Source organism: Microcaecilia unicolor, chromosome 4 (genome assembly GCF_901765095.1).
Source record: "Microcaecilia unicolor chromosome 4, aMicUni1.1, whole genome shotgun sequence".
Classification (NCBI taxonomy): domain Eukaryota; kingdom Metazoa; phylum Chordata; class Amphibia; order Gymnophiona; family Siphonopidae; genus Microcaecilia; species Microcaecilia unicolor.
Window position 1 is genome coordinate 286,053,691 of NC_044034.1, and position 26,912 is coordinate 286,080,602.

At 42.5% G+C, this 26,912-nt stretch overlaps 1 protein-coding gene across 1 annotated transcript in view; it reads left to right on the forward strand.

Annotated features, from left to right (window-relative positions):
• Nucleotides 1-1,024: 1,024 nt before the first annotated feature.
• KCNIP3 (potassium voltage-gated channel interacting protein 3) overlaps nt 1,025-26,912 on the forward strand; it is a 65,332-nt gene continuing 39,444 nt past the window's right edge. The window contains exons 1-4 of the mRNA XM_030199592.1: nt 1,025-1,127; nt 6,566-6,690; nt 13,315-13,384; nt 26,139-26,209. Of these exons, the coding sequence (XP_030055452.1) occupies nt 1,025-1,127; nt 6,566-6,690; nt 13,315-13,384; nt 26,139-26,209 (369 nt within the window). The remainder of the gene's footprint in view (nt 1,128-6,565; nt 6,691-13,314; nt 13,385-26,138; nt 26,210-26,912) is intronic.

The window sequence follows — 26,912 nt, forward strand, 5'->3', positions numbered from 1 at the left end:
TTCCAGTAGGGATTGTACTATCTCATAGGAACAACTGAGAAGGTATGTATTTTCTGCCTACAGGACTGGTCTCTTTCCATGTTTTCTTTGTTTATCTTTCTGTCGTGATATTTTTTTCTTTTCTCTCTCTCTCTAACTTTCACTTTCTCTGTTCCTCTCTTTTTTTTCTCTCCTCCTTTCTCAATTTTTTTATTTTTTCATAGCTACCTTTCCTTTTTTTTTTTTTCTTATCTCTCCCTGCCTCTCTTCTACTGTATCTTATTTTCTGCCTGCCCCACCCCCTCTTCTCTCTCTGTTCCGGTGCTGCCTTCCCCACAAACACTTCACTCGTCTCACTTACTACTGAGAATAACCTCAAAACCACTTTTTGAAAGTGCTGATTTTCTGGAGCTGGTTCTTGATCTGTGGTCCAGTACTTAGAGTATTGTCATGGTAACTCTCATCTCAATCAATAGAGTGGGAATCACTGTATGAACAATAAGTGAACAGGACAGACAGACCTGGCAGGCTTTCCTCTCATTTCTGTATCTCAGGGGGCTGATGAATTCTATAGTCTTAAGCAGCCAATAAGCTTGAAGAGAGAATGGATTTTAGTTACAACAGGGGGATGTTCCCAGTTTAGGTGCCTCCCAGGATGCTGGGGAGATCCTCAGAAGCTCCCAGTAACTAGCAAAGGAGTCAGCACAGCTCACAGGACACAGCTCACCTTAGCTTCTGTCTTCATATTCTTCCATACATTTGCTAGATGAGACTGCAATTCTGAAGGAGTGAGTGTCGCCTGGGGTGCATGGGCATGGCTTGAAACATCTCCATAAAATCTAGCCAGCACTTCCAGCAGTCGGGGATCCTAGGATTTGCCCAGTGTTTCGGACAAGACTGTGAAGACCTTGGGGTGAGATTTCTGAGCCAGCTCTGGAGATGTGATCTCCCTGCAGCACACTGACAGGATACAGCAGAGTTCCGCTGCTTGGGCAGCCCGCAGCACGGTGTCTCACATGCCCACACCCAGGGACACCGGTCGGCCATGGGAATCCAGGGCATGGAACTGTTTGCCGTGGCCGTGGTCATTGTGCTTTTCATAGCTGTGCTTAAGCAGTTTGGAATTCTGGAGCCCATGTCCATGGAAGGTAACAATCTCACTTTTCCTCCTTTCTGCCCTCCACCCCATCTTTGTCTCTGTTAGAATTATCAATCATATAGCTCAACTGCTTTCTATAGGGAGTGATTGAGCCATTCCTGGTTTTCATCTCTAAGCATGTTGGGTCTTGTAGTCCTGCATTTGTGCTATGAGCAGCTTCATACATCCCAGCACGCTTAGGAAAGGTGTTCCCTAGTCTGCACGGGCTCAGAGCTAGAGGGCAGGTTAAGTGGGTCTGACAGAGAGAGAGATTCTGTTCTGGCTTCCTTTCTGTGTCCTTATGGAGCTCAGTGATCCTTCCTCATTCATTTTATTCAGCTTTGCTTAGTTACCCAGTTCCAGGAGTGTGATGCTAAGCCAGTCCTGAATTTCTGACAACCATATCCAGATGCATTGTGGGCCCTGCAGCATTGATTTCCATTAGTAGAATCATACACTTCAAAGACTTCAAGTGCCATACTATATTAGAACTTGTTTAAAACTTGGACTGGCCAAAAAGTTTCCTTTTTAGAACTGAGTAGCTTGGTGGCTCTGCTTGATTCTAAATAAGAATAAATCACTCATCCTAAACCCACCCACTCCTCACTATAAAGCCCTGCTTTCCATAGCAGTGTGTGACTTATTTTAAATCTCTGCTCTTTCTATAACTCAGTCTCACCTTCCAGTACACCAGGGCTTCCATATTATCCAGTTCAAGGAGAGAGATCGTAAGCTAATCCAGGATTTCTTACAATCTTATCCTGGTGCATTATTGGACTGGCAGCACTGATTTCAATGGATGGAATCAGGGACTACAAATCCCACACTGCTTGGAGATGTATAAGTAAAACCAGGACTGGTCAAAAAGTCTCCCGACCTGAACTTGGTGACTTGGCAGCTCCAGTCTCTGTAGTACAGGGATTCTCAGCCCAGTCCAGAGGACACACCCAGCCAGTTTGGATTTCAGGATATCTGCAAGGAATAAGCTTTAGATAGATTTGCATACAATGGCTTCATTTTCTTAGGGCAGTTTTTCCAGGCCTGGTTTTATTCTATTGCTTGGACATGTAGTTCTGATTTTATTAAAAAATATTAAAAGTGCAGGTTTATGTATTCAGTGTGGTAAAACCCAGCCTGGATTAAGTTGTTTTGAAGAAATGGAGCCTGTTAATCCTGTTTTTTACTCTCTGCATGTGAGCTCTTCATGTAAAGCAGGAGTTCTCAATTCAGTTCTCAGGACATACCTAGTCAGTCAGGTTTTCAGGATCTCCACAATGGATATGTATGAGATAAATTATCTCATGCATAGTCATTGCAGGTAACCTGAAAACTTGACTGGTTAGATGTATCCCAAAGACTGGGTTAAGAACCACTGGTATGAAGCGATGCCCTTTGCAACAGCATTTGACTTCTTAACATAAAGCCAGGCTTTCTACAAAAGGGACAGTCCCAGTACCTGTAAAATGAAACTGTAAACTGCTTAGGTTTAAGCAGTATATAAATACTTGAATGAATGAAAAGTCCCTCATCCTCAAGTATAAATCTATTATCTGTATAACAGCACTTCTGTTTTAATAATGCAGAAGTTGTCCTGACACCTATAAAACATGAAAGCTTCCTGGAGATGATTTACGTCAGGTACAGCGTGGTGCTGACTAATATAAAGCATGTGGCAGACTAGTGTCAGCAACGTTTCTAAGGTACCCAGTTCCAGAGGTCAGGCCAGCCCTGGATTTCTGACAACCCTGTCATGATGCATTAGAGAAACTGCAGCAGTGATTTCAAGAATCTGGGGCTATAAATACCACATAGCAATGGCATAGCCACGGAAGGGCCTTAGAGGCACTCCAAAATTGAAACGCTGTCTGCTGCTTTGGCTGGTGGGGGTCACCAAGCCCCACCAGATAAAGCCCTCCTCTATCCAAAGCCTAGAATTGGCAAAGCTTTTCCTAGGCTGCTGCTGCTACTACAACGCCCCCTCCGCGCATAAACTTGTTTTTTGTGTAACTGAGCATGTGCAAAAACTGAGCATGCACAGGGGGCAGGCCTATCCCATGTATGCTCAGTTTTTTGAAACCCAAGTATGTGCAGGGATGGGAGGTCATTGTGTGAGAGCCCAGAAATAGCACCACCAACCACCAGGCTTTTGGCTAGAGGAGGGCTTCCGCTGGTAGGGCATGAGGCCTCCTACCATCTCAGGTATGTGGGGGTCGCAGAGGGGCAAAGAGCAGGGACAGGGCAAAAGTTTGTGTCTCCCCCCCCCCCCCACATTTCTGACACAAATGAAATGGGTGCTAGCAAGGTTTTCCTCGGCTCCCCTGCAGCCACCCATGTCCAGCGACCCTCCTCTCCCCCTGTGCCCACTGCAGCTACCCATGTCCAGTGACCCTCCTCTCTCCCTGCGCCCACTGCAGCCACCCATGTCCAGCGAGCCTCCTCTCTCTCCTGCCACCCATGTCCAGTGACCCTCCTCTCTCCCCTGCCCCCCTCCAGCCACTATGTCCAGTGACCCCTTGCTCCCCCTGCAGCTGCCCATGTCCAGCGACCCTCCTCTCTCCCCTGCCCCCCCTCCAGCCACCCATGTCCAGTGACCCTCCTCTCTCCCCTGCCCCCCTCCAGCTACCCATGTCCAGCGACCCTCCTCTGGACATGGATCAGCTGTGAGGCATGTCTCCCCCCCCCCCCCCCCCCCCGGGTTCTGAAGTTGACATCATAATGGCTACGGTGATGTCAGCCTGATCTACAGAGCCTAGCAGACCAACTCGAACTGAGCCACGGTCCCAGGCAAGTCAGAACACTGGAGGTGAGAATTATTATATAGGATAGTATAGTCCAAGGATGTGATCTTGCCTTTCCCTGGCTAAGTACTGCACTAGAATCTTTAGTAAAGGAAAACATTCTTTTATAAAAAAAAAAAGGAACATCAGAACTTTAAGACAAGAAATATAGCTAAACAGTAAAATCTGAAATGAAAACACTTTGCACTTCTTTATATTACTTGGGTGTTTCACAGTAGTCTTCACTACATTCTTTAGGCTGACTATGCCAAAACTCTACATGGATCAATATTTAAACTTTGCAGTCGGCATATTTTTAAATGCCAACTGTGGCATTTAAATTAATAATAGATATGTAAAACCTGAGGCTGCCAACTGAATCCAGATTTGCAGGACAAGGTTGGTCCAGTCTTAGGTTTACCCCAGTGCATGCTGGGATTTGCTTTTCTTGGGGAATGTAATGGGGAAATCAGAACTACAATTCCCTGCATGCAACAAGGTAAACCCAGGACTGGATCAACCCTGTCCAAATCTGTATCCAGTTGGCAGCCTTCCAAAACCACTATCTGGCTAACGGTAATTATTTGGACAGCAGGTTGAGTATTGCCGCTCTCCAGATAACTTCCTTTACCCAAACTTCACCCCTGTACCACTCCATACCTAGGCAGAATGGAGAATACTGAGCAGCTCTATCCATACAGTGTCACTGATCACAAATATCCAGATAACAATCACTGTTATCTGGATATTTGCTTTTGAATATTGGGTAGCAGTGTTGAGTAAGAGGATAAAGAAGGCCTCTGGAGAAGAAGGAGAAAGAGTTCTTTTGATTCTAACACAGAAGCTGAGGATCCAAAATAAATTTCCTGAATCCAGAAGCTCCAGAGTCCTAGAGAGAGAGGTGTCTGAATCCCATCTCCAGGTTAAAGGTAATTCAATGGCGTTAAATGCTTCTTTTCCTAAGCCGCGCTTGCAATTCCAGGCAGGGCAAATGAGAGGAAGTTCATTCAATTCCTATGGGCTTCTTTTCATTTGCAGCAAGGGAAACGCTAGTGCAGCTTAGTAAAAGAAGCCTTAACTGAGGAGGCAGAGAGTTTTTCTCAACAAGTTCTCAGGAAGTGGCCCTGGGAGATGGGGAGAAAAGAGGCCTAATAGGCAGAGGTGGTGGCAAAGGAGAATTAAATTGTATTTCTTTTATTTTAGATTGTACCTTTTTTGTCTAATTTTCAACCTGCACTGGTATTTAGGGGGGAAGTTATCAATGTGGGCTACCGTTAAGACAGGTTATTTTACCACAAGTTGTGCTATTTTAGCACATGATCCCATTTTATGCAATGAAACCCTGTGTGACAATAGCATGGATTGTGGTAAAATTAAATGTCTTAATGGCAGTCAATGTTGATAACTTCCTCCCTTAAATACTAAGGGGGACCTTTTACTAAAAGTGTGCTATGTTTTTGCACTTACCATGCTTTAACAGCACAAATTATCATGTGGTAAGTGCAAAGGCTGCATGGTAATTGTTGGGTTACTGCATGGAAATGTTCATTAGCACATGTTTAACCTGGTTTCAATTAGCCAAGGTGCACCTCAGTCCTTATTCTATAAAGGTTGTGTTCCTAAATTTACACTCCTAATATTTATGCTCCTAATTTATGAGCATAATTTATGCACCTAAATTTATGCTCCTAAATTACAAACAATCTATTTTGAAGCATAAAGTATGCTCGTAATTTAGGAGCATAAATTTTAGGAGCGTAAATTTAGGAGCATAACCTTTATAGAATAAGGCCTTTAGTGCCTCCCCTTGAGGAGACAGTACGCGAATCCACGTTAACTGCACAAGTTATAGTCAACATGCAGTAAGTACCGCACTCCATGCCCATTCTCCGACCATGATCCATCTAGCTCCTGCCCCTTAACACAACATGCAGGTAACGCATGTCAAGTCACTGCAATAGTAGTTAGTGTGCTTGTCCAGTAACAATCACCATACACCAATTTACTCATTAATCCCCGGATCCTATATAGTGCAACTTGAGTTGTGTACACAAATCAAAATTGGCCTGCATCCATTTTGGGTCTGAGACCTTACCGCCACCCATTCACTTAGTGGTAAGGTCTCACATGTTAACGAGCAGTAAGGTCTCACATGTTAACGGGCGGTAATCATCAGCATACGTACAATGCCGATTACCGCTCGGTTAGCGCCTCACACTGGAAAATAAAATCTATTTTGCAGCACTTGTAGTGGACATGCATAAAAAATGAAATTATCGCCCAGTAGTTCCGAATTGGTGCACATTGGGTGCATGTAGGCTCCTACATGGCTTAGTAAAAGAGCCTCTAAAAGTCTGCTTTACCTTTGAACCCTGTCTGCTTTCAGGTGCTTTTACCAAACCTGGTAATGGAGGCACCCCAGCTAGTTAGGTTTTTAGGATACTCAGAAAGAATATTTATGAGAGAGATTTGCATGCACTGCCTCCAGTTGGTGTAAATTTTTGCACCCAAAGTTGGGCATGCAAATCTCTGCTACGCACTATTCTATAAAGGGCATTGATCCTGGATCACCCTGTATAGAATAGCAAGGAGCGCTTGACTTTTTCCAGTGCCTATTTTTTTTGGTGCAATTTACTTAATCCAGCCCTAAGTCTGTACTTTCTCCTCACAGACAACGGTGATCCTGACTTTGAATTATGCACGGTTCGACATCAGCCAGAGGGGCTGGAACAACTCCGATCCCTAACCAAGTTCACCAAAAAGGAGCTCCAGTCTCTGTACAGAGGCTTCAAAACTGTGAGTATAGCAGATGTTTGCCTTCCTCCTCCCCCACCCCCTCCATCTTAGCATCATCACTCCATTTCCTCTCTATCCAGACTCTCAAAGTGAGTGATGATGGTGGTGGGAGTTAGGGGTAGTGATGACCAGAGTTCGGGTCACTGGCTGATGTAAACTAAGAGGGGAAAGAGATCACTGAGGGTGTCTTTTACTAAGGCATGTTAGCGTTTTTAGCATGTGCTAAAAATAGTCACACGCTAAACGCTAGAGACGCCCATAGGAATTGGTGTCTCTAGCACTTAGCGCATGCCTATTTTTAGCGCACGCTAAAAACGCTAGCACGCCTTAGTAAAAGACCTCCTGACAGTGGTAATGATGAAGTTAAGGGGGGGGGGGGCTGATCCTGGGAAGAGGAGCTATAATGGTGGAAGGGGTTTGGGGGATGGTGATGTTTGTTGGCAAGGCTGATACCAGCAACTGTAGTAATTGGTGTGACTAGGCAGCATTGCTATTTCCTGATTTCTTATAATTCTTTCTCAATACATTGATACCTTTCACGTACACATTTTTATTGCCCCTTTAAGGGTGTTTTCATACCTGTATGCACTGCTACTCTTATTGACAATAGTACTACTTGTTAAATGTAGCACTTTAACAAATTACACTGAAATGACAGGCCCTGCATGACAGAGTTTACAGTCTAATCAAGACAAACATACAAGACATTTTGGAAAATTGTGTACTTAAAAAAAATTGCTTTGAGCAAGTGAATTAGGGATTGAGCCTGCAAAGAGATGGGAAAAATGTGGGATACAAATGCAACAAATAAATAAATTAAGAATTAGGAGAATTGAAAAGGTAGGTTTCTAACCTGGATTTGAATATGGTTAAAGAAGGTGCAGAACACATTGTTTTAGGAGGTGAATTCCAGGTATATTGTATAGAAAGGTGAACGGCACAAAATCAGGAATTGGTGGTGGAAGTAGGGTTACCACAGTTGCCATGACATAAAATAAATTTCAGCCCCTCCCCCTGCCATGTCCCACCCACACTTTTCAACTTTCTTGTACTATTAACAAGCTGTGGATGTTAATAGTACAATAAAGTTGAAAAGTGTTTTGGATCCACAAAATGTTAACTTTTGGGGGGAGGTTTTTCTGACCCATGATTATAGATGGACCAACCACGTTTATGGAATGCTGGAATTTGAGTCAGCAAGGAGTGTGGGTTTGGGGCGTTATGAGGTCTTTTCCTACCAATTTTTTAAATAAATTGTATTTTTGAGAAACAGTATTTTTGAAATCATACTTGTTTCCTGCAATTGTGCAATAAGATTATATCGTATATACACATACCATTGGTGAGTTTAGATAGGTTCTACTACATTTTTGGTATACTGATCTTGAAGATCGTTGTTGTGAATTGGATAGGAAGCCAATGATTGAGAAAAGAGGTTACATGAGTAATGACATTGGTGAAAAATGAGTCACTCTTGAATTTGGATAGATAAGAGTGGAGAGTCTGAATTTAGTGGGAGATCTATGAGGAACAGTTTGCAATATTCTATGCAGAAGATGATGAGAGAGTAGATAAGATGCCACTAAATATAAAGGTAAGAGAAATGTAGCTAATTCTCTCAATTGAGGAAAAAACGCTACCAGGGCCCTCTATTAAGATGATGGAGCATTAGGTGAGTTGTCTGTCTCTCTCAAAGCAGAACTTTCACCTCCAATAAACATACTAACATAGTAGATGACAGCAGACCTGTCTGCCTAACAAGATAAAATCATTACATATGGTATGATGTGATACTTCATATGTCTACCTGATCTTGATTTATTCTTGCCATGTTTAGGGCGTAGACTGTAGAAGTCTGCCCGGCACGTTGCACAGGGTAGGGTGAAAAGGTCAGCTGTGGGTTACATGGGATTTGAACCCACTACCCATGCACATCAGATCAACTGTTCTAACCACTAGGCCACTTTATTTTTTTGATAGAGCCATGGTAGTGGGGGGGGGGGGGGGTTTCCCTCAATTGAGAGAAGTGGCTACATTGCTCTTACCTTTTATATGTGGTGGCACTGATTTTGAAAGAACAGAAGATATTATCCAGACTATATTACTGACATAATGCTGTCAACCCACTTTTGGAGGCCCATTGTGCTCTTTTGGCTTGAATATCTACCCTGACACGTTTTAGCAATATTTTGGATGTGTGTAGATGCGGAAAGAGAAAAGTCAAAGATAATCCCAATGTTGCAGGCTGAGAGGACAGGGAGGATGGTAGTATTTTTCATTCAATTAGAGAAGTGGAGAAAATGGAAAGCGAGTTTCAGGATGAAAGATAAGGGAGCTGTGTCCTGGCCAAGTTCCATTTAAAGTGAGAGTGGGACATCCAAGCAGAAATGATAGACAAGCAGGCGGAGATTTGGGGCTGGATTGCTGCCAACATTTCTAGTGTACTGGGGTACATATGATAGTCACGAGCATAAAAATAGTACTGAAAAACATGGGAGGAGATTAAAGCACCTAGAGAGAGAATGAATCCTGGATAGAGCCCTGAGGTGCACCAATTGGTAGTGGGATAGCGGTAGAGGAGATCTACTAGAAAACGCATGTGAAGGGAAAGTCTATAAACCAGGTGCTTAAATGTACACAATGCTGACAATTACATGCAAATGACATATCCAGGACAGATAAATATCAATAACTGGCCTTAGCACTATTCTGTAAATACCCAAAGCAAAAAAGTGCATACTATAGGACGCACTCAGACACTCGATGGTCATTTTTGCATGTGTGCGTGCTACCCACATCCTAAAAAATAAATTTTATTTTTTAGTGCTGGGGCGGGGCAGAGAATAGGTGTGTTCCTTGCTAATCTGTTAGCACAGTTACATCGCAGTGCGCTAACTGATTAGCACATGGTTAACGCATGAGCCCTTACTGCCTACAAAAGAGGTGATGGTAGGGGCTCACGCACTAATGGGAAAATTAGGGCATAGCCATAAATTTAAAAAAAAATAGAAAAATCATCCATTTTACCCATGTAGTAAAAATGGCCATAGCGCCTGGGAATGGCCTGCATATCCATGCACTAAGGTCACTTTTTACCGCAGTTTGGTAAAAGGGACTCATAGTGGGTATTTGCAGTGGGACATACACATGGGAGGAGCATGGGCTTTAGATTGTAAACTCCTTTGAGCAGGGACTGTCCTTCTTTGTGAAATTGTACAGCGCTGCGTAACCCTAGTAGCGCTTTAGCAATGTTAAGTAGTAGTAGCATACCTAGCTTGGTTGCCACCTGGGATGGAGCACCTCCCTCCTGCAGGCACTTCACTCACATCCCCCATGCCACCCCACTGACAGTTGCATGGCTGTCGACTCTGCAAGTCCCCTGTCATGGAACAGGTCACTACATTTCTTTATAGAATAATCTCCTATGAGGCTCCCAGTTATAGAATTGCCCTCAAAGTGCAGTGGGAGAGGTAAAGAAGAACCAAGACAAGACAGATCCTCAAAATTCCACAGAAAACAGAGCTTCATTAAGTAGGTGTTGATTAAGAGTGTCAAAAGCAGCAGATAGGTTAAGGAGGATAAGGACAGAGTAAAGGCCTTTGCTTTAGCCATGAACAAGTCATTGAAGATTTTGCAAGGGCTGTTTCTGTGGAATTTAGAGGAGGGAAGTGAATGTGGCAGAGTGAGGTGAAAGTTTTTGAGAGGTGGACATTGTCATATTTAGTAAATGCAAGAGAAGAGTGGAATGAGGTCAGCATGAAAATGAAATGTATAAGAACAGCATGGGTGTGGAAATTTTAGTCAGACACTCTGCAGTGCTCACAAAAGCATGGGGGTAAACCAATGTTGGAGTTTGGTGAAGCTTACATAGCGGATAAAGGAAGGAGCAAGAGTGTTCAAAAATAGGAGAGTATAGTGTTCCAAGAAGAAATCAGACAATATAGTAAAGGGAAGGATGTATGAGATAGCAGTGGAAAGGATGTGTGAGGGTTAATAGTCGGGAGATTCCAGGAGGTATGAGTAGTGATTGGACAAGATTGTGAAGGAGATTATTAAATTATCAAAAGTATCAGAAGACGATCCAGAGCAAGAAAGAATTGAAGTGGAGATATCTGAGAGACAGCAGTTAGGAGAAAGGACTAGGTCAAGCAGTAGCCATAGTGATGAGTAGAAGCAGTAGAACAGAGTTGAAGGTCAGGTTAGGAGGTTAAAGCAAGGAGCTTTGAGAAATAAGAGCCAAGGGATCATCAGCATGGAATTTAAAGTTTTCCAGAATTAGGGAAAGTAAAAATGAGTTAAAGAAAAATTAAAACCAGGAGTCAAATTCCCTTATTCCTCTCTCATCAATTTTATCAGGGAGTCAATAAAAGGAGTTGAAATCCATAGGAGGGGAGCAGCAGTCCAACACCACCACTGTGTAGCCTAAAGAGCGAGTACCATCATTTATACTACAATGCTCCTTCATTGGAAGCCAATGTAACTTAAATAATAAAAGTTAACTGCTCTCCAATCTCTTCTTCCCAGTAACTACCTAGCAGTCATATTTTGGAAGAATTGGCATTTCTTCATAAATAATAAACTTGATGGCATCATTCTGCAATAACTTGTCATTTTATTATAATAGCAGGCAAATCATGATATAGGGAATTACAATAACTTAGTCTGGTTAACACTAGAGAATATACCAACAAGACACAATGATCCTGGTCCAGAAAAGTACACAACCGACAGAATAGTCTAAAATAATTAAAAACACAATCTCACTACAGATAAGATATGTACATAAGTACATAAGTAATGCCACACTGGGAAAAGACCAAAGGTCCATCGAGCCCAGCATCCTGTCCACGACAGCGGCCAATCCAGGCCAAGGGCACCTGGCAAGCTTCCCAAAAGTACAAACATTCTATACATGTTATGCCTGGAATTGTGGATTTTTCCCATTTAGTAGTGGTTTATGGACTTGTCCTTTAAGAAACTGTCTAACCCCTTTTTACACTCTGCTAAGCTAACCGCCTTCACCATGTTCTCTGGCAACGAATTCCAGAGTTTAATTACGTGTTGGGTGAAGAAAACTTTTCTCCGATTTGTTTTAAATTTACTACACTGTAGTTTCATTGCATGCTCCCTAGTCCTAGTATTTTTGGAAAGACGCTTCACATCCACCTGTTCCACTCCACTCAATATTTTATACCTGCCGTACACCACCTTCAGTGAATCTTGTCATAAAGGTGGTTAACAAATCTCAACAAATAAGCATCTGCACCAAACTCACAACTCATCAACTGATTGGATAAACCCACTGGGTGACCTGATGTAGTTGGAAGAATTCTCAATTCTGTTTTCATTTCTGAAATTCAAATGGCTAGAGATTTCCTTGGATTTCTTTTCAAGTAGTTCTGCCACAGCCATGATGCAATCAGATCCAAACAATTATTTAATGTGATACCCACTAGGAATGAATCATAAGATATGTACATCCCAAGTTGAGTATCATCTACAAAACTTGAGTAGCAGTATGATTATGCTGCAACCAAAATTATAAAGCCACTCTTTATGTGACTGCTCTATCTGTGATGCCAGTATGTCATCCTAAAAGAGTGACAGGTGCAGCTCTGGCTGCCTTATTGGACAAAGTGGATGGGGGTCTTTATCTGCCATCATATGCTATGTTACTATGTTAAAAATGTGTTTTGCAATCTCAAAAAACAGAGAAGCCAGATAGAAATTGAATAAAATCAGGCCAAAAAGAAAGCCCCTAGCTATTTCTTCCTTATACAACTTATCTCTACAGATTGAACACTATTCTGGTCACAAGTAGAGTGACAGTAGTATTGAGGCTGTAGAGCTGGGAGTTAGAGGACCTAATACTAGAGCTGAAGAGGTAGTTGGCACCACCAACAATGGGAGTTAGATTTTTTTTTTACACTGGGTGTCAGGGGTCTGAAGCTAGAAGTTGGTAGGCCTGACGAAGTTCAGAAATGCCAAGTGGCTTGGTTCAGAAAGGACACTCTAGGTCAGTCCCAGATTTCTATCACCTGTAAACTCTTGCATAACTCCTACACTTGTTATACCAGCACAATACAAAGTCTGTAAATTTCTGGGTCTGTCTGACTTGAGTTTTAAGCTTGAAGGCTCTCCCCTTGTAGATATGTTTAGTGACCGGGGAGGCAAAGAACCAAAGACAGTTATTCTGGTACATGATGGATTTTATACTCGGAGGAATTTTCTACAAAATCTGTTCCCTCCCTTTGATTGTAATATAAAACACTGCTATATCAGACATACTGATGACTTTACCGTCTACCTGTATCTTGCTGTAGTTGCTTTCAACCGTATACCTCAAGTCAATCAAACAGTTCTAAGTGGCAGTGTACAATTAAGCTATCTAAGTTCTCACCATTCAAAACAAACCTATCTTGAAAAAGCAGAGCCAGCTGGCAACTGTAATTGTGGTCACTAGCACTGAGAGTTGTAGGCCACTGGTGGGATCTGCTACCACTGATGGTGGGAGTTGCTGAGAGTCCTGGTCACTGACTGTGGAAGTTCTCTAGGCTGACACTGAGAGATACTAGCATGTACATTGACTGTGGAACTTGCTAAGTGCATAATGTCTCCTTACAGGAGTGCCCCAGTGGTCTTGTGGATGAAGAAACTTTCAAGCTCATCTATTCTCAGTTTTTTCCTCAGGGAGGTGAGTGGTCATGATTTTGATGTTTTTGTTTTATTAGAATCCCGCAGTACTCTGAAGGCCTGATTAAAGTTCAATAAAATGTAACTTTTAGTCTTTGAATCTGTCCATTGACACTCTGTCTATGAGTTTTTTTTAAGAATTTTGACATTTATTGTTCTGTAATCAAAAAGGAATTATGGGATTTCTTTGCCATTATCAGGAGGCAATAACTGAAGGTAATAATTTAGAAAAATTGTGCTAATAACAGTGAATCTTTCTTTGTAGAAAAAGGTAAATATGATACCACCCTATTCTTCTATCTGTGGACATAGGACTCTGATCCCCCAAACATTTAGGGGGCCAGTTTTGAAGAGCCTGCAATGTCAGGTCTATGGGTACCCTAACAGTGGGCCTTGTAATTACATTTCAGAGGAAGACTACCCGGGTGAAAAATACCCACAGACTTTGCACCTGCATTTTGTGTGGGCAAAAGTTCATTCAAAACAACATATATAGATTTAAAAATCAAATCTTCAAACGTTGTTTCCCTAACATGCCACCTCCCCTCCCCCCCCCCCCCAAAGTATACCTCCTTTCTGCTTAGCTGAAAGTGCACATACTGACAAAGTCCACAGTAGTTTCAGCCATACAGAGAAGCATATCTATCACAGCAACTAATTTAGGGCTTTTACTAAACTGCATTAGCAATTCCTGGTGTGGCAAATGAGAGGACGCCCATAGGACTTGAATAGGCTTCCTCTCATTTGCCACTCAGGAATCGCTAGCGCGGTTTAATAAAAGAAGCCCTTAGAAGCCTATTTACTGAGCTTCATTGGGAGTTATTCGTTTGATATATCACATTACACCATAGGACACCAAAGTGGTTTACAGTGTAACAAACCATAATATAAAACACATCATAACTAAATACAATAAAATGCTAAAAAAAATAGCTTAATACATTAAAATAGTTCAATTTAAATTAATACAACATAAAGAACAAAAAACATTGGGCAGCTAAAAAATGAACAATTACCTAGATAAATCATAACAGTTAACAGATGGAAGACATGAAAAGTTTGGTCTTCAAAACTTTGCGAAACTGTGATTAGTCCTCTATATTCTTCAGATTATCAGGTAACTGATTCCAAAGAGCAGGACCAAAATGGCAAAAGGCACACTTCATCATAGTGGTTATTTTAACTAAAGACAAGGAAGGAAGTTTCAAAATAGTTCGCTGGGAAGATCGTAGCTGTCTTGTAGGAATATACCTATTATTAAGGGCAGCAAGATAACCAGGTACCTTTAGACTAAAAGTTTTAAAAACAAGGCATAGAATTTTAAACTCTATCCTTGTAGACACTGGCAACCATTGCAGACTAGCCAATACTGGTGTTATAGGCTCAAATTTCTTTGTGCCCGTAATTAACTGGGCAGCGCTGTTTTGCACTGACTGCAATCTCTTTAAGCTGACTTGGGTCAAACCCTGAAAAGTGAATTACAATAATCCAGTCTGCTAGTTACCAGTGCGCGCATAGCCTTTGTCAAATTTGCTCAGCTTAAAATGGGCCACAGCTGACGTATCAGCCTGATGTGAAAATAGCAAGATTTAACCACCTTGCTGACCTGAGGAGTAAATTTCAGTTGATCGTTGCAATGAAAACCCAATGTTGCCAGATCATGAACAACGAGAAACTCCTTACCCTGAAGAGAAGGTTTTAAAATTTAATGGATTGGATTTATGAGAGATCCACATTGCTACTGACTTATCTCTGTTCATGACAAGTTCCTGCTTATCTAACCATTCTCCCAAAACTACCAACTTCTGATTGAGATTAGCAATGACCTCCTGCTGATCATCTTTCATGAAGATTAACAACTGAATGTCATCAGCAAAAAAATTAAAATTTAAGTCTAAACTTTCCAATAGCCTAGCCAGTGGAACCAAATACAAATTAAAACAAAAGAAGAGATAGCAAAGATCCCTGATGGACACCTCAAACTAATCTCATGGGTTCAGGATTAACATACTTTCAGCTCACTAACTGAGAACATTCAGACAAATAGGAAGAAAAACAATTTAAAACTGTAGAGCCCAAGCCAAAACTCTTTCAGTAAACCCAGAAGTTTAGTAATAGACACAGTTCAGGTTAATACCTGGCAGTAACCACATGCACTAATTTCTATGTTAAATACCTACAGGGTAATTCCATAACTGCTGAGATGATTGGCTTTTAAGCTCGTATGTTCACTGCGCTCTATTCTATAAAATACCTGCAAGTGCATTAATGCACAACTGCAAAAGGGGCTTATTCTTAGTGATGCATAGGTAGGACATCCAAGTTAGGCATGGACTGCATCTAACACTGTGAGCATATCTTTGGACTTATGCCTGTATTCTAGAATGGGATCTGTGTGCATAGATACCATTGTATAATTGGCAGTCTGTGCCTCCTATCATGGTGCCTAACATGTGATGCCCAGTTATAGAATTACCCCCTAATGTGGCAATTCATATTAGTCTATAGGGAAGGAGTAGGGAGTGTGCCTTCCAGTTAAATGTGGGTGTTGTTGATGCCTGCTAACTGCTAATACAGCAGTTAATTCATAATATTAAACTGAGTGGAGGAGTTGCTTAGTAGTTAGAGCTCTGCGCTTGATATTCTGGCATGCCCAGTTCAAATCCCACTGTTGCTCTTTGTGATTTTGGGCAAGTCACTTAACCTTCGTTACCTCAGCTAAAAAAGATTGTGAATCCACCAGGGACAGGGAGATACCTAGTGTACCTGAATATAACTCACATTGAGCTACTACTGGAAAAAGGTGTGAGCAAAATCCATATAAATAAATAACTGCATTCTGCTTTAGCTACTGTTGTCTTTAAAGCATGGTAGAGACCATGGCCTTGAATCAGCAAGAGGGCTGCTTTCCCTAAAGTACCAGGAAGGCCTGAAAAACTTACTGTGGGACCTTTGCTTTTAACATGTTTAACTGCAAAACCTTAATGCAGTTTAGTAATGACCCCTTGCCTGGGTAAATGACTGAGAATTGCTCATTGTACTGTTAAGCAAACATACTGTGCATGCATGCAATGTACACACTGACCACAAGATGTCCCCATAAGATCATGTTCCCCATACTCTTCCTCCTCCTCCTCCTCATCAAGGGAAGAAGAGTTTTTGGATTTAGCCCATGCCTTTCTCAGTAGCTCAAGGTGAATTAGATTTCACTAGGTATTTTCCATCCCGAAAAGTAAGTTGGTACCTGAAGCAATGGAAGGATAAGAGATGTGTGCCCAAAAATACTAACATTCCAAAATTTATTTTGCTTGTGTGACACTTTTTTTCTGGCTTTAATACCTTTTTGATGATAAGGATGGTGACAGTCTGGAATAAGTGTCTTGCCCAAGATCACAATGAACAGCAGTGAAACCTGAACCTGACTTCCCTGGTTCTCAATCCACTACCCCAATCATTAGGTTGGAAACCAGTGTGTTATTTCCCTCTGTGCTCAACTTTTCTCTTTGCTTAGTCCATGTTTGCAGACTGAGACCATTTTTAATATTTACTAAACCAGCTGTAGGCATACAGTTTCTCCTTTTTATTACTTAACTGAGCACTATATCAAAAAATAGTAACCATAGTGGCCCTTGTCAGTAAAGTTCAGGAGAGACAAACTAACCACACTCCTATATTTCATAATAAATTTAATAGCCATCTCCATTATCCAAGATGCCCAGACACCCTATTCTGTTGCACTTGTAATACTACAGAATAGACCTTTTTAAACTAATAACCACACTCTCTTTGCACATAGTGCACACTCTTTAAGAAGAGTGCATGTTATTTTTGAAAAATGACAGCCCATCCCTAATGCCAGTGTCCTATGTCTATATAACCTGAGACATCCAGATTCTAAATACCAAAACCTCTGTATTCTGAAAGTTAGTTCATGGTTATACCAATTAATCATGCCTGCCCAGACTGGACACCAATATTACACCCACATACATATAGAAAACCACATAACAGTAAAATACAGAACAATATTCAGCAGGAGCTATGCTTGTGGAGGAGTGGCCTAGTGGTTAGGGTGGTGGACTTTGGTCCTGGGGAACTGAGGAACTGAGTTCAATTCCCACTTCAGGCACAGGCAGCTCATTGTGACTCTAGGCAAGTCACTTAACCCTCCATTGCCCCATGTAAGCTGCATTGAGCCTGCCATGAGTGGGAAAGCGTGGGATACAAATGTAACAAAAATAAATAAATACATTTACCACATGGCTTCCCTATTCATAGATGTTTTACAAATATATGGATAATGTTGGACCATTTAAATCACTAAATAGTAGGATATTGGCAGATTAACGTGATTGATTCAATTCTGTCTTCTCAATAATGTACTCAGAGAATCTGATTGTGACTTATTTCCACCTCCAAAAAATGGCTTGCCACCCCTCCGTCACTCCAGGTTCAGTATGTGTTTACTTGTTCAGCATCCCTCCCCCCCTCCCCCTCAGGTGGTCTGATATTTCTCACCATTCTCTCCCCTCCTCCCTCCCCTGTGCTACAGTCCTCCAACCTTTTGACAGCACAGTAATCAAGGCAGCCTTGCCTCCACTGGCACTAGGAGCCTTCTCTAGCCTGCAGCTTCCTGTTCCTACATAAGAAGGATGCAGCAAAGTGAAGACTTCTGGAGCAGGGCAAAAGCAAGGCTGCCTTGATCGCTGACACTGCCAGAAGGTTGGAGAATGACTGTGTAGAGTGGGGGGCAAAAAAGGAACTGAGATGCCACACTTGCAGGTGGGGGGGGGGAGAGGAAGGGAAGGGGAAAATGTCAGATTGAGGGGGGAGTTGGGGAGAAATGCCACATCATGAGGGATGGCGAGAGATGCCAGATCATGACAGGGGAGAGAGAAAAATGCCAGATCACAGAGGGGGAGATGCTAGTTCTTAAGGAAGAGAGATGCCAGTTCACAGGGAATGTGGGAGGGAAAGGCAAAAGAGCTTGGATGAGGGGGTAAGGAAGAGATGGGGGAGAGATGCTAGACCCATAGAGCGCTAGGCCGGTGTTATGGAGTGGTAAACAGGGAACCTCAAACCTGCTGCAAGCTAAAGGAGATATAGGGTGAAGGCCAGCTTTTGAGCTCCCTCCCTGGTTTCTGCCCTGGGCCTCTGAATGTCACACCAGCCCTGACATAGAGAGAGAGAGACATGCTGAGGGGTGAGCAGAGGGAAAAGAACAAGAGACTGGACCAGAGGGGAGCATGGACACAGGGGGAGGGACAGGGACATAGAGGAGAGATGAATGGAGAAATAGGGACACAGAATGATGATAGGCACAAAAAAAGAAACAAATATCAAATGGACATTAGACCCTGGAAAGAGCAGAAGCTGGATTGGACTAGAAGGTGGGGGAGAAGAGGGAACAGAGTAGAAGATGAATGGGACTAGGGGTGGGGGGAGAAGGGGACCTGAGCAGATGGATGGGACTGGAGGGGAGAAAGGGAACACTGAAGAAGATGAATAGGACTTGGGGAGCGGGGTGGAAACAGAGCAGAAGATGAGTCGAACTTGGCAATTTAATGGGAGAGTTTTGTGGAGCAGAGCAGGGAATTATGGATAGGAGAAATGGAGTTGGAATTGAGTGGGGGGTATGTTAATGGACTGGAAGAATAAGTGAGGGTTTGTAATGGGGGGTAAGGTTCAGACACAGTGACCTAGAAGAATGGACAGAGGATGAGTGACACAGAAAAGTGATGGAGGTACTGGGGAGGGATATGTGAGGAAGAGGATTGGTCTCTGAAGGAGGTAAGTGAAGGCAGAAATGTGGTTAAAATGATAGTGAAATAGAGTCAATAGGACATTGGGTAGACAGAGATGAATGGCCTGACTGCAAGGGAAAAAGGAGAGGCAGAGGTAGAGATTGTGAGGGGATGAGAAGCAGTGGAGGGTAGGTAAGGGCTGAGAGGATGAGTACAAAGGTTGGAAATGGGGGGCGGGGTGGGTGAAAGATGAGAGGAATACGAGTGGGGAAGGAGAGAGGCAATGCAGTGCTAGACAGGAGATGAGGGAAATGGGAAAACCCAATAGGTAGATGAGATATGAAAAGAAGGAAACTAAGGACTAGAGTGTGAGAGAAAGGGAGAATAAATGTAAAATCAAAAGGGCAGATATAAATGAAGAGAAAGGAAAAGGAAAAAAAACATAAAAAGAAGGATCGTTGGCAAAGAGAAGGAAAAGAAGAGGAGAGAGAAAAATGGAAATGCAAACCTGGAAAAGAGTTTAGAAGACTGACACAAGAAAAGTGGAAAAGAGACTGGAACCAGCCCCAATTAGAAAAATAGAATGCCCAGACAGCAAAGGTAGAAAAGAAAATGTTGTTCATTATTTTTTAAGGACCAGGATGTGTCTGCTTTTGGAAATGCATGTTTCGCTCAAATAAGAGCTGTCTCAAGGACCTCCCCTGCAAACAAAAGCAAGAAAGCAGACATAAAATTCTCTCCTTGCTCCCAAAAATCACCCTTAACATCTTCAGCAGCAAAGAGCATTTGAAAAAACAATTTTATCCCATTCTCTTACCTATGATCTAATCTAGCGCCAGCTCTGACAATTAAATTCTCATTCAAAGATGGCGCCAGCGTTTTTTCACCCTCCTTAAATATCCTCATCATCGATGACGATTTAGTACCACCCCCTGACTCCTATTGGGCGAAGAAAAAATCTTCAAACCAGCAATGTCCACTCCAGCTTGGCATTTAAACCTGCTGGCATCACTGTCTGTAAGGTGAAAATATAGAACTGTTCCCTATAGTTTAGAAGGTTTTTTATTGCTTTTGGAAATGGACATCTTTTCCGATTTTGTATTTTGCAGAGCCCAGGAGAAAATGCATTTCTGTTTCTCTTTTATCAGTATTGCACTGCTTATAGAGTCTGGCTTTGTTGGGTGAGGGTTGATGGTCTCTAATTTTTCTCTGCATGTTTTTTTTTGGGGGGGGGATGGGTTGTGGTTCCCTATTTTGTTTCAGGTGAGGGTCTGTCCCCATGTTCTGCATGTGCAACTGAGGTGAAGGATTTTGCTAGCATGTAGTGTCTGTGTAGGAATCTGGAATCTGTAACAGTACAGTTTGTTCTAGTTTCCCTGTACTATGTATATTGGTGCTCTACAGCCCAGTGTAATATTTATAGCAGTGTCTTTTCATAGGTGGGTTAGGGCTGTTATGGCTTGGTAAATTTGCTATTTAGGTTTTGAATGTCTTTTTGCAGGATTTTCTGTTATTTTGCACAGTGTCTGGCCCTATTTGAAAGCAGACTCCAGGACAAGGGCCACCAAAGGCAGTCCTCGTCACCCAACATTAAAAATGCTCAAGACTAGTTGTCTCCATATCCTGTAGAGCTGTGTTTCCCAAGTCTCTCCTGGAGTACCCCCTTGCCAGTAAAGTTTTCAGGATATCTACAATGAATATGCCTCCATTATATGCAACATCTCTTTCATGTATATACATTGTGGATATCCTAAAAACCTGACTGGCAAGGGGGTACTCCGGGACTGGCTTGGGAAACATTGCTGTATAGCAGCCATTCCCAATCCAGTCCTCAGGGCACACTTAGCCCCTTTGATCTTTTCAAGATATCCACAATAAATATTCATGAGTCAGATTTGCATGCAATTGAGGCAGGATATCCTGAAAACCCGATAGGACTAGGTGTGCCCTGAAGACTGGGTTGGGGTGACTGTCCTGTACAAGTTGTTGATGAGGCCCCACTTGGAATATTATGTTCAGTTTTGGAGGCTGTATCTCACTAAGGACATTAAAAGACTTGAAGCAGTTGAGAAAAGTGACAAAAAATGGTACAAGGTTTGTACCACAAGACATATGAGAAGAGACTGGAAGACCTGAATATGTATAATCTTGAAGAAAGAAGGGATGGGGTGATATGATACAGACATTTAAATATTTGAAATATATTAATATACAAGCAAACCTTTCCCAGAGGCAGGAATGCAGTAGAACTAGAGGACATGAATAGAGGTTGGGGGGAGGGTTAATTTAGTAGTAATGTCAGGAAGTATTTTTCACGGAAAAGTTCTTCGAAACCTGGAATGGCCTCCCACAGGAGGTGACGGAGATGAAAATGGCAACGGAATTGGGGAAATAAGGCCAGAGCCGGGCAGACTTCTATGGTCTGTGCCCTGATTATGCCTAGACAGATCTAGATGGGCTGAAATGAGGCTTTGATGGCAAGTCTAGTAGTTGGGGAATAAGGCAAGTGCCAGGCAGACTTCTACTTCTGTGCCCCGAAAATGGCAAAGACAGTTCAAAATCCGATATGCATATGTTAAACTCAAGCATATGGTATGATGTGATATATCTTGGGCAGACTAGATGGACAGTGCAAGTCTTTATCTGCTGTCATCTACTATGGTGACACATCTAAAAAAAAATAGTAATTCTGGACTCACTGAATTGGGGGATCTTTTGAATTGCAACTGGAGAAATATCTTTAGAATACTTGGAATATTTAAAGAGGAGAAATATCCCAAAACGATTGCTTATTTAGAGTTTACAGTTTACAACATCATTGAGATTGGGCACATGGGCTTCCCTAATATCCCTTACAGGAAGGATAATTTCATGGACTAGCGGTTATGAAATGTCTTTGTTAGCTGCAAGTTCTTTAAATCTTGCCTGTAGCTAAAAGAAAACATCTTTGATGTTGGGACAAAGTTTACTGCCATTTTGGCTTTTGAAGGACTAGTGTAGAGAACTGGATGCTCAATATAATATGCTACATCCAGGTCACATGTGAGTAATTATTTTTGCAACCCAACAGAAGTTGGAATGAATTACATATAAGGGATGAGAATGGCTGGTTGTCTGTCAGGGGCCAAAATAATTTCCAAGAATTTAAAATAATGGAAAAAAAATAGTATAAAGATGCATCAAATTCAAAAATGAGCCAGATTTTACTATAGGTTTCAGAAAAATAAGACCTCACCCCCATAAAAAAAGAATGTCCCAATACATTTCTCTGGGAGAAACAGCTTCAAATTATGAAGCATAGAAATTAGGGAATTTCCGTTCAAACTACTCAAAGTTCTTGCCCCCCTCCAAACAAAACTAGCCCAGAATCAACCCCAACTACCTGCCACACCCAAAACTAACTCCAAGCAACTACCTCACCACACCACAACTACACCACCACTTTCCCAAATACCCCACCTCCCAGCTACTGCCCCACCACAATTCCTCCACCCACAACTATGCTTCACCCTCCAAAACTATCCGCTGCAACTACTCTACCACTCAACTACCCCTAAAACTATACCCTGTATCTACCCCTACCCCAATCTCTTCTTACTAGAATTGCATTTTGATTACATTTTTCCCTCACGATTAATCACATAATTAAAGGTATGATATTTATTAATTAATCTGTTTCTTATTTATTTATTTATTCCTGCTGCAGCTCCTTGTGACTGGACAAGTCACTTAACTCTCCATTGCCCCAGGTACAAAATACGTACCTGTATATAATATGTAAACCACTATGATTTGTAACTACAGAAAGGTGGCATATCAAATCCCATCCCCCTTCCATTTCCTAAAGACTAATAATCTCCCTCCCTCCCACCCCCAAATTCAACATCTCTCCCTTCCTCTTCCCTCCCTTCCTCTCTTCTTCCTGCACGTCCATTATCTCTTTCTTTCTTGGGGTCCATCAGATCTCTCTTTCCCCCCCCCCCCTCCTCTCTCCTCCACCCCATGAGCAGCAACACAAACTTAGTGGTGGCTGCTGGAGCTCACCACCTCAGCAATAGCCTCCACCAATGGCCTCTACAGTTCTGCTCATGAGTCTGCAGCTCGAGCAGGCTGCAGGCAGCATATGTGCAATGCTGCCACTACCTTGGACCAACAGAAGACCACCTTTAAGGTAGACTGGTACACTGGGGGGGGGTGATGTTCAGTCACAGGAGGGGGGAGGGAAAGATGCTAGAGTGTGCTGATAGCAAGGGTTGGGGTTGGAAGAGAGCAGAAGAGATATTTGGAGGAGACAGGAGATTCTGCAAAATGATTAATTTTGTAATCACAATTAAACATTAATTCATTAATCAGTTAAATACAATTAACTTGCAGCCCTACTTCTTTACCCCCTATATATGCCCCAATCCCCATTTTGCAACTGCTCCTTTCCTTGCCCAAAACTATCCCTGCAACTACCTCACAATTATCCTACCACAGCATCATCTCCAACCACCCCCACCCTGCAAATTTACCCCTGCAACTACTCCCAGAAGTGCTGCACTACAACTCCCTACCCCCTAACTACCACATCACCCCCTAGCTATGCCTACCCCCAAAAGTACTCCCTGCAACTACCTCTACCCATCAAACAGTACTCTCTCTTTCCCCCATTTATGCCACCTTACCTCATCCCATGTATCCCTTATCCGCTACCTACAGTCACCCTGAAGTTACACCCAACTTGCAATAACAAAATTATATCCATTTCCCTGTCCTCTAAGGCCCAAATGCAAAAAAACTTAGCGAGTCAGTAAAGTGGTTTTTATGCCAGTTCTAGCTGGTTTGGTAAGCAAGGAGTAAAACGAGACATGCACAAAGGGGTTCTCCGAATTCTTTTCCTATCATGGTAGCAGCTAACAAAAAACTGAATGCAAAGCTATTATAACAAGCTTATTACTACTACACAAATTTGCATGCAAGGCGATGCACAGCCATTTTCCGACCCAATGCACAGAAGCATCCCTAGCTTTACTGTGGAAAAGTTAACGGGAGGTCTGGAGCTGTTGGTCCTGACAACTCCTGATCTCCTATTAAATTTGAGTGAGCTTCACACAACAAAATATCAGGGCAGAGGGACTGCTTTTAACCAAAACACAAACTGTGACAAAAATCCAACTTGAAAGGCTGTGGGGAGCTGGTGAGTCCCTATGGTAGGAGGAAAGAATCCTGCTTCAGCTGTCCAGGGCTAGACAGAGATGAGGGAGAGCTGCAGGAGTTCTTGTGCTACCGCTGCCCTGTCATGCCCCTGGCAAGGAATTGGGGACGGCAGAAGAGAGAACCCAGGAGCCCATGGCTCCTGGCGTCTGCGGACCCCCCCCCCCCCCCCGGCAAGAGAGTACAGGCTTCCAGCTTGTTTTTAAAGAAAAAAAAGTTACACGCTTGGCAATGGGCTGCTCTGTGCATGCTCAGCTGGCCGACTGGCTTCCCCCCTATTGCATGCAAATGAGCTGGGTTGCAAAAGCAACAAGCAGCTTATATGTATGTGATTCTCTTTGGAAATCCACTGTATTTCCACATTGGTAATTTTTACCGATTTGAAAATATGAATAGATTCTTAACAGGAATCTTAGTGCATCTGGGACTAAGTCAGATACCCCTCCTTCCCCCTGCCCCCCCCCCCCACCCCCCCACACACACACTCTCTATATGCTTTTTCTGCTTATCTCACTAGATACCTTCACTGCCCAAAGAGGTTTTCTTGAAATGTAGACAGATAATCATGGAATTTGTGCTTTTCTATAGTAGCATTGCTATAATAGCCTGTGAATGAGTTTGCTTAATATTTTTTCCCAAAAAGGTGTGGAGAAATCTGTCTGTCTGGAAGCAAAATAACTATGCAAAAATTTAAGAGAATGGGATCAAATTTGATATGCAGGATAAAACAGTGAAAAGATACTTCAAGTTTAAAAATGAGCTATATCAGATTTGGAGTTCTAGAGAGAGAAAAATGGTCCAGTGCCATAGAAACTTAGATACAGTCAAATACAGCAGTTAGGGAACTGATGCTTTCAAACTGCCTACTACTACCCGCACAATACGAACACACACTCACACACTTCTATGAGCTATGTTCAGTATGTTTTCCCTACTTGCTATTTATTTTTTGGTAGGCGTTCCATTGCCGGTCTTTTGCTATTTTCCCCCCACTTAAAGCAGTAGGCACCCTATAAAATTATTTTGTGCAGTGCCTCCAGGGATATCTTCACCTGCTTAGCAAGAAAACAACTACATATGTCATTTATGTTGTTTCTGTTACAATCAATTGGGTGGAGAACTGCATCCTATTTTTGACTATAACACTGAGGTATTCTATTCAAGTTCCATGCAACTTGTAGGCAGCATAGTAACATAGTAAATGATGGCAGATAAAAACCTAAAGACCCATCAGATCCTCCCAGCTAAGAATCAACCTCTTTTGATAGATGTACATATGAAATTCCCAAATGTATTCCAACATCAACTCATCACCCATGCTGTCCTCATGACCTCTCAACCCCTCTCTTATTTCTGTCCTAAGGAAACCCAAAATCCATCACAACACAAGAATCCCCATGCTTTCTTGGAATCCCAGTACAATTGTACCACTGCTACTTAGAGTTGTGGCTGCTGCTCCGTGCAGGTTATCTCCATGCTTTATTGATAACTACTGCTCCATGCTGGTTACCCCAATGTGCTTCATTTCCATCCTCTTGCAACAGCACCCCCAAGACACAGAGTGAGGGTCAAAGGCAGAAGGAACGAGGAACAAACACCACAAGGCACCAAGACAGGGGCAAAGCAGCAGAAATGATTGTACAAACACTGCAAAGCACTGAGAGAGGAGGAGGGAAACAGGAGTGGAATCATCAAGGCCCCAAGACAGAGTAAGGACCCAGGCAGACGAGCAGGGTGGATGATGGAGGATGATACGACTTAGGCTGAGCTGAGTGATGTTAGAACTTATGATCCTCTTTCTCTTATTTTGCACAGATGCTACTACATATGCACATTTCCTGTTTAACGCATTTGATTTGGATCGAAATGGAGAAATCCGCTTTGAGGTATAGTCCATTTTTTTAATTTATCTTTGATGTGGAAATTGTCTTTTATGTTGTAAAGTTGACTCAGCCTCGCTGTTCTGGTACCGTCTGCAGTATTACTATCATCCCTTCCCCTCTGGCAGTGTCTAGGGCAGTGCTGCTTAAATTTATCCAGCCATGACCCCATGATCACAGCAGCACCAATGCCCACAACCCTGTTGAGGTGTATCATAATGATACATCTACAATGGTGGAAATAAGTATTTGATCCCTTGCTGATTTTGTAAGTTTGCCCACTGACAAAGACATGAGCAGCCCATAATTAAAGGGTAGGTTATTGGTAACAGTGAGAGATAGCACATCACAAATTAAATCCGGAAAATCACATTGTGGAAAGTATATGAATTTATTTGCATTCTGCAGAGGGAAATAAGTATTTGATCCCCCACCAACCAGTAAGAGATCTGGCCCCTACAGACCAGGTAGATGCTCCAAATCAACTCGTTACCTGCATGACAGACAGCTGTCGGCAATGGTCACCTGTATGAAAGACACCTGTCCACAGACTCAGTGAATCAGTCAGACTCTAACCTCTACAAAATGGCCAAGAGCAAGGAGCTGTCTAAGGATGTCAGGGACAAGATCATACACCTGCACAAGGCTGGAATGGGCTACAAAACCATCAGTAAGACGCTGGGCGAGAAGGAGACAACTGTTGGTGCCA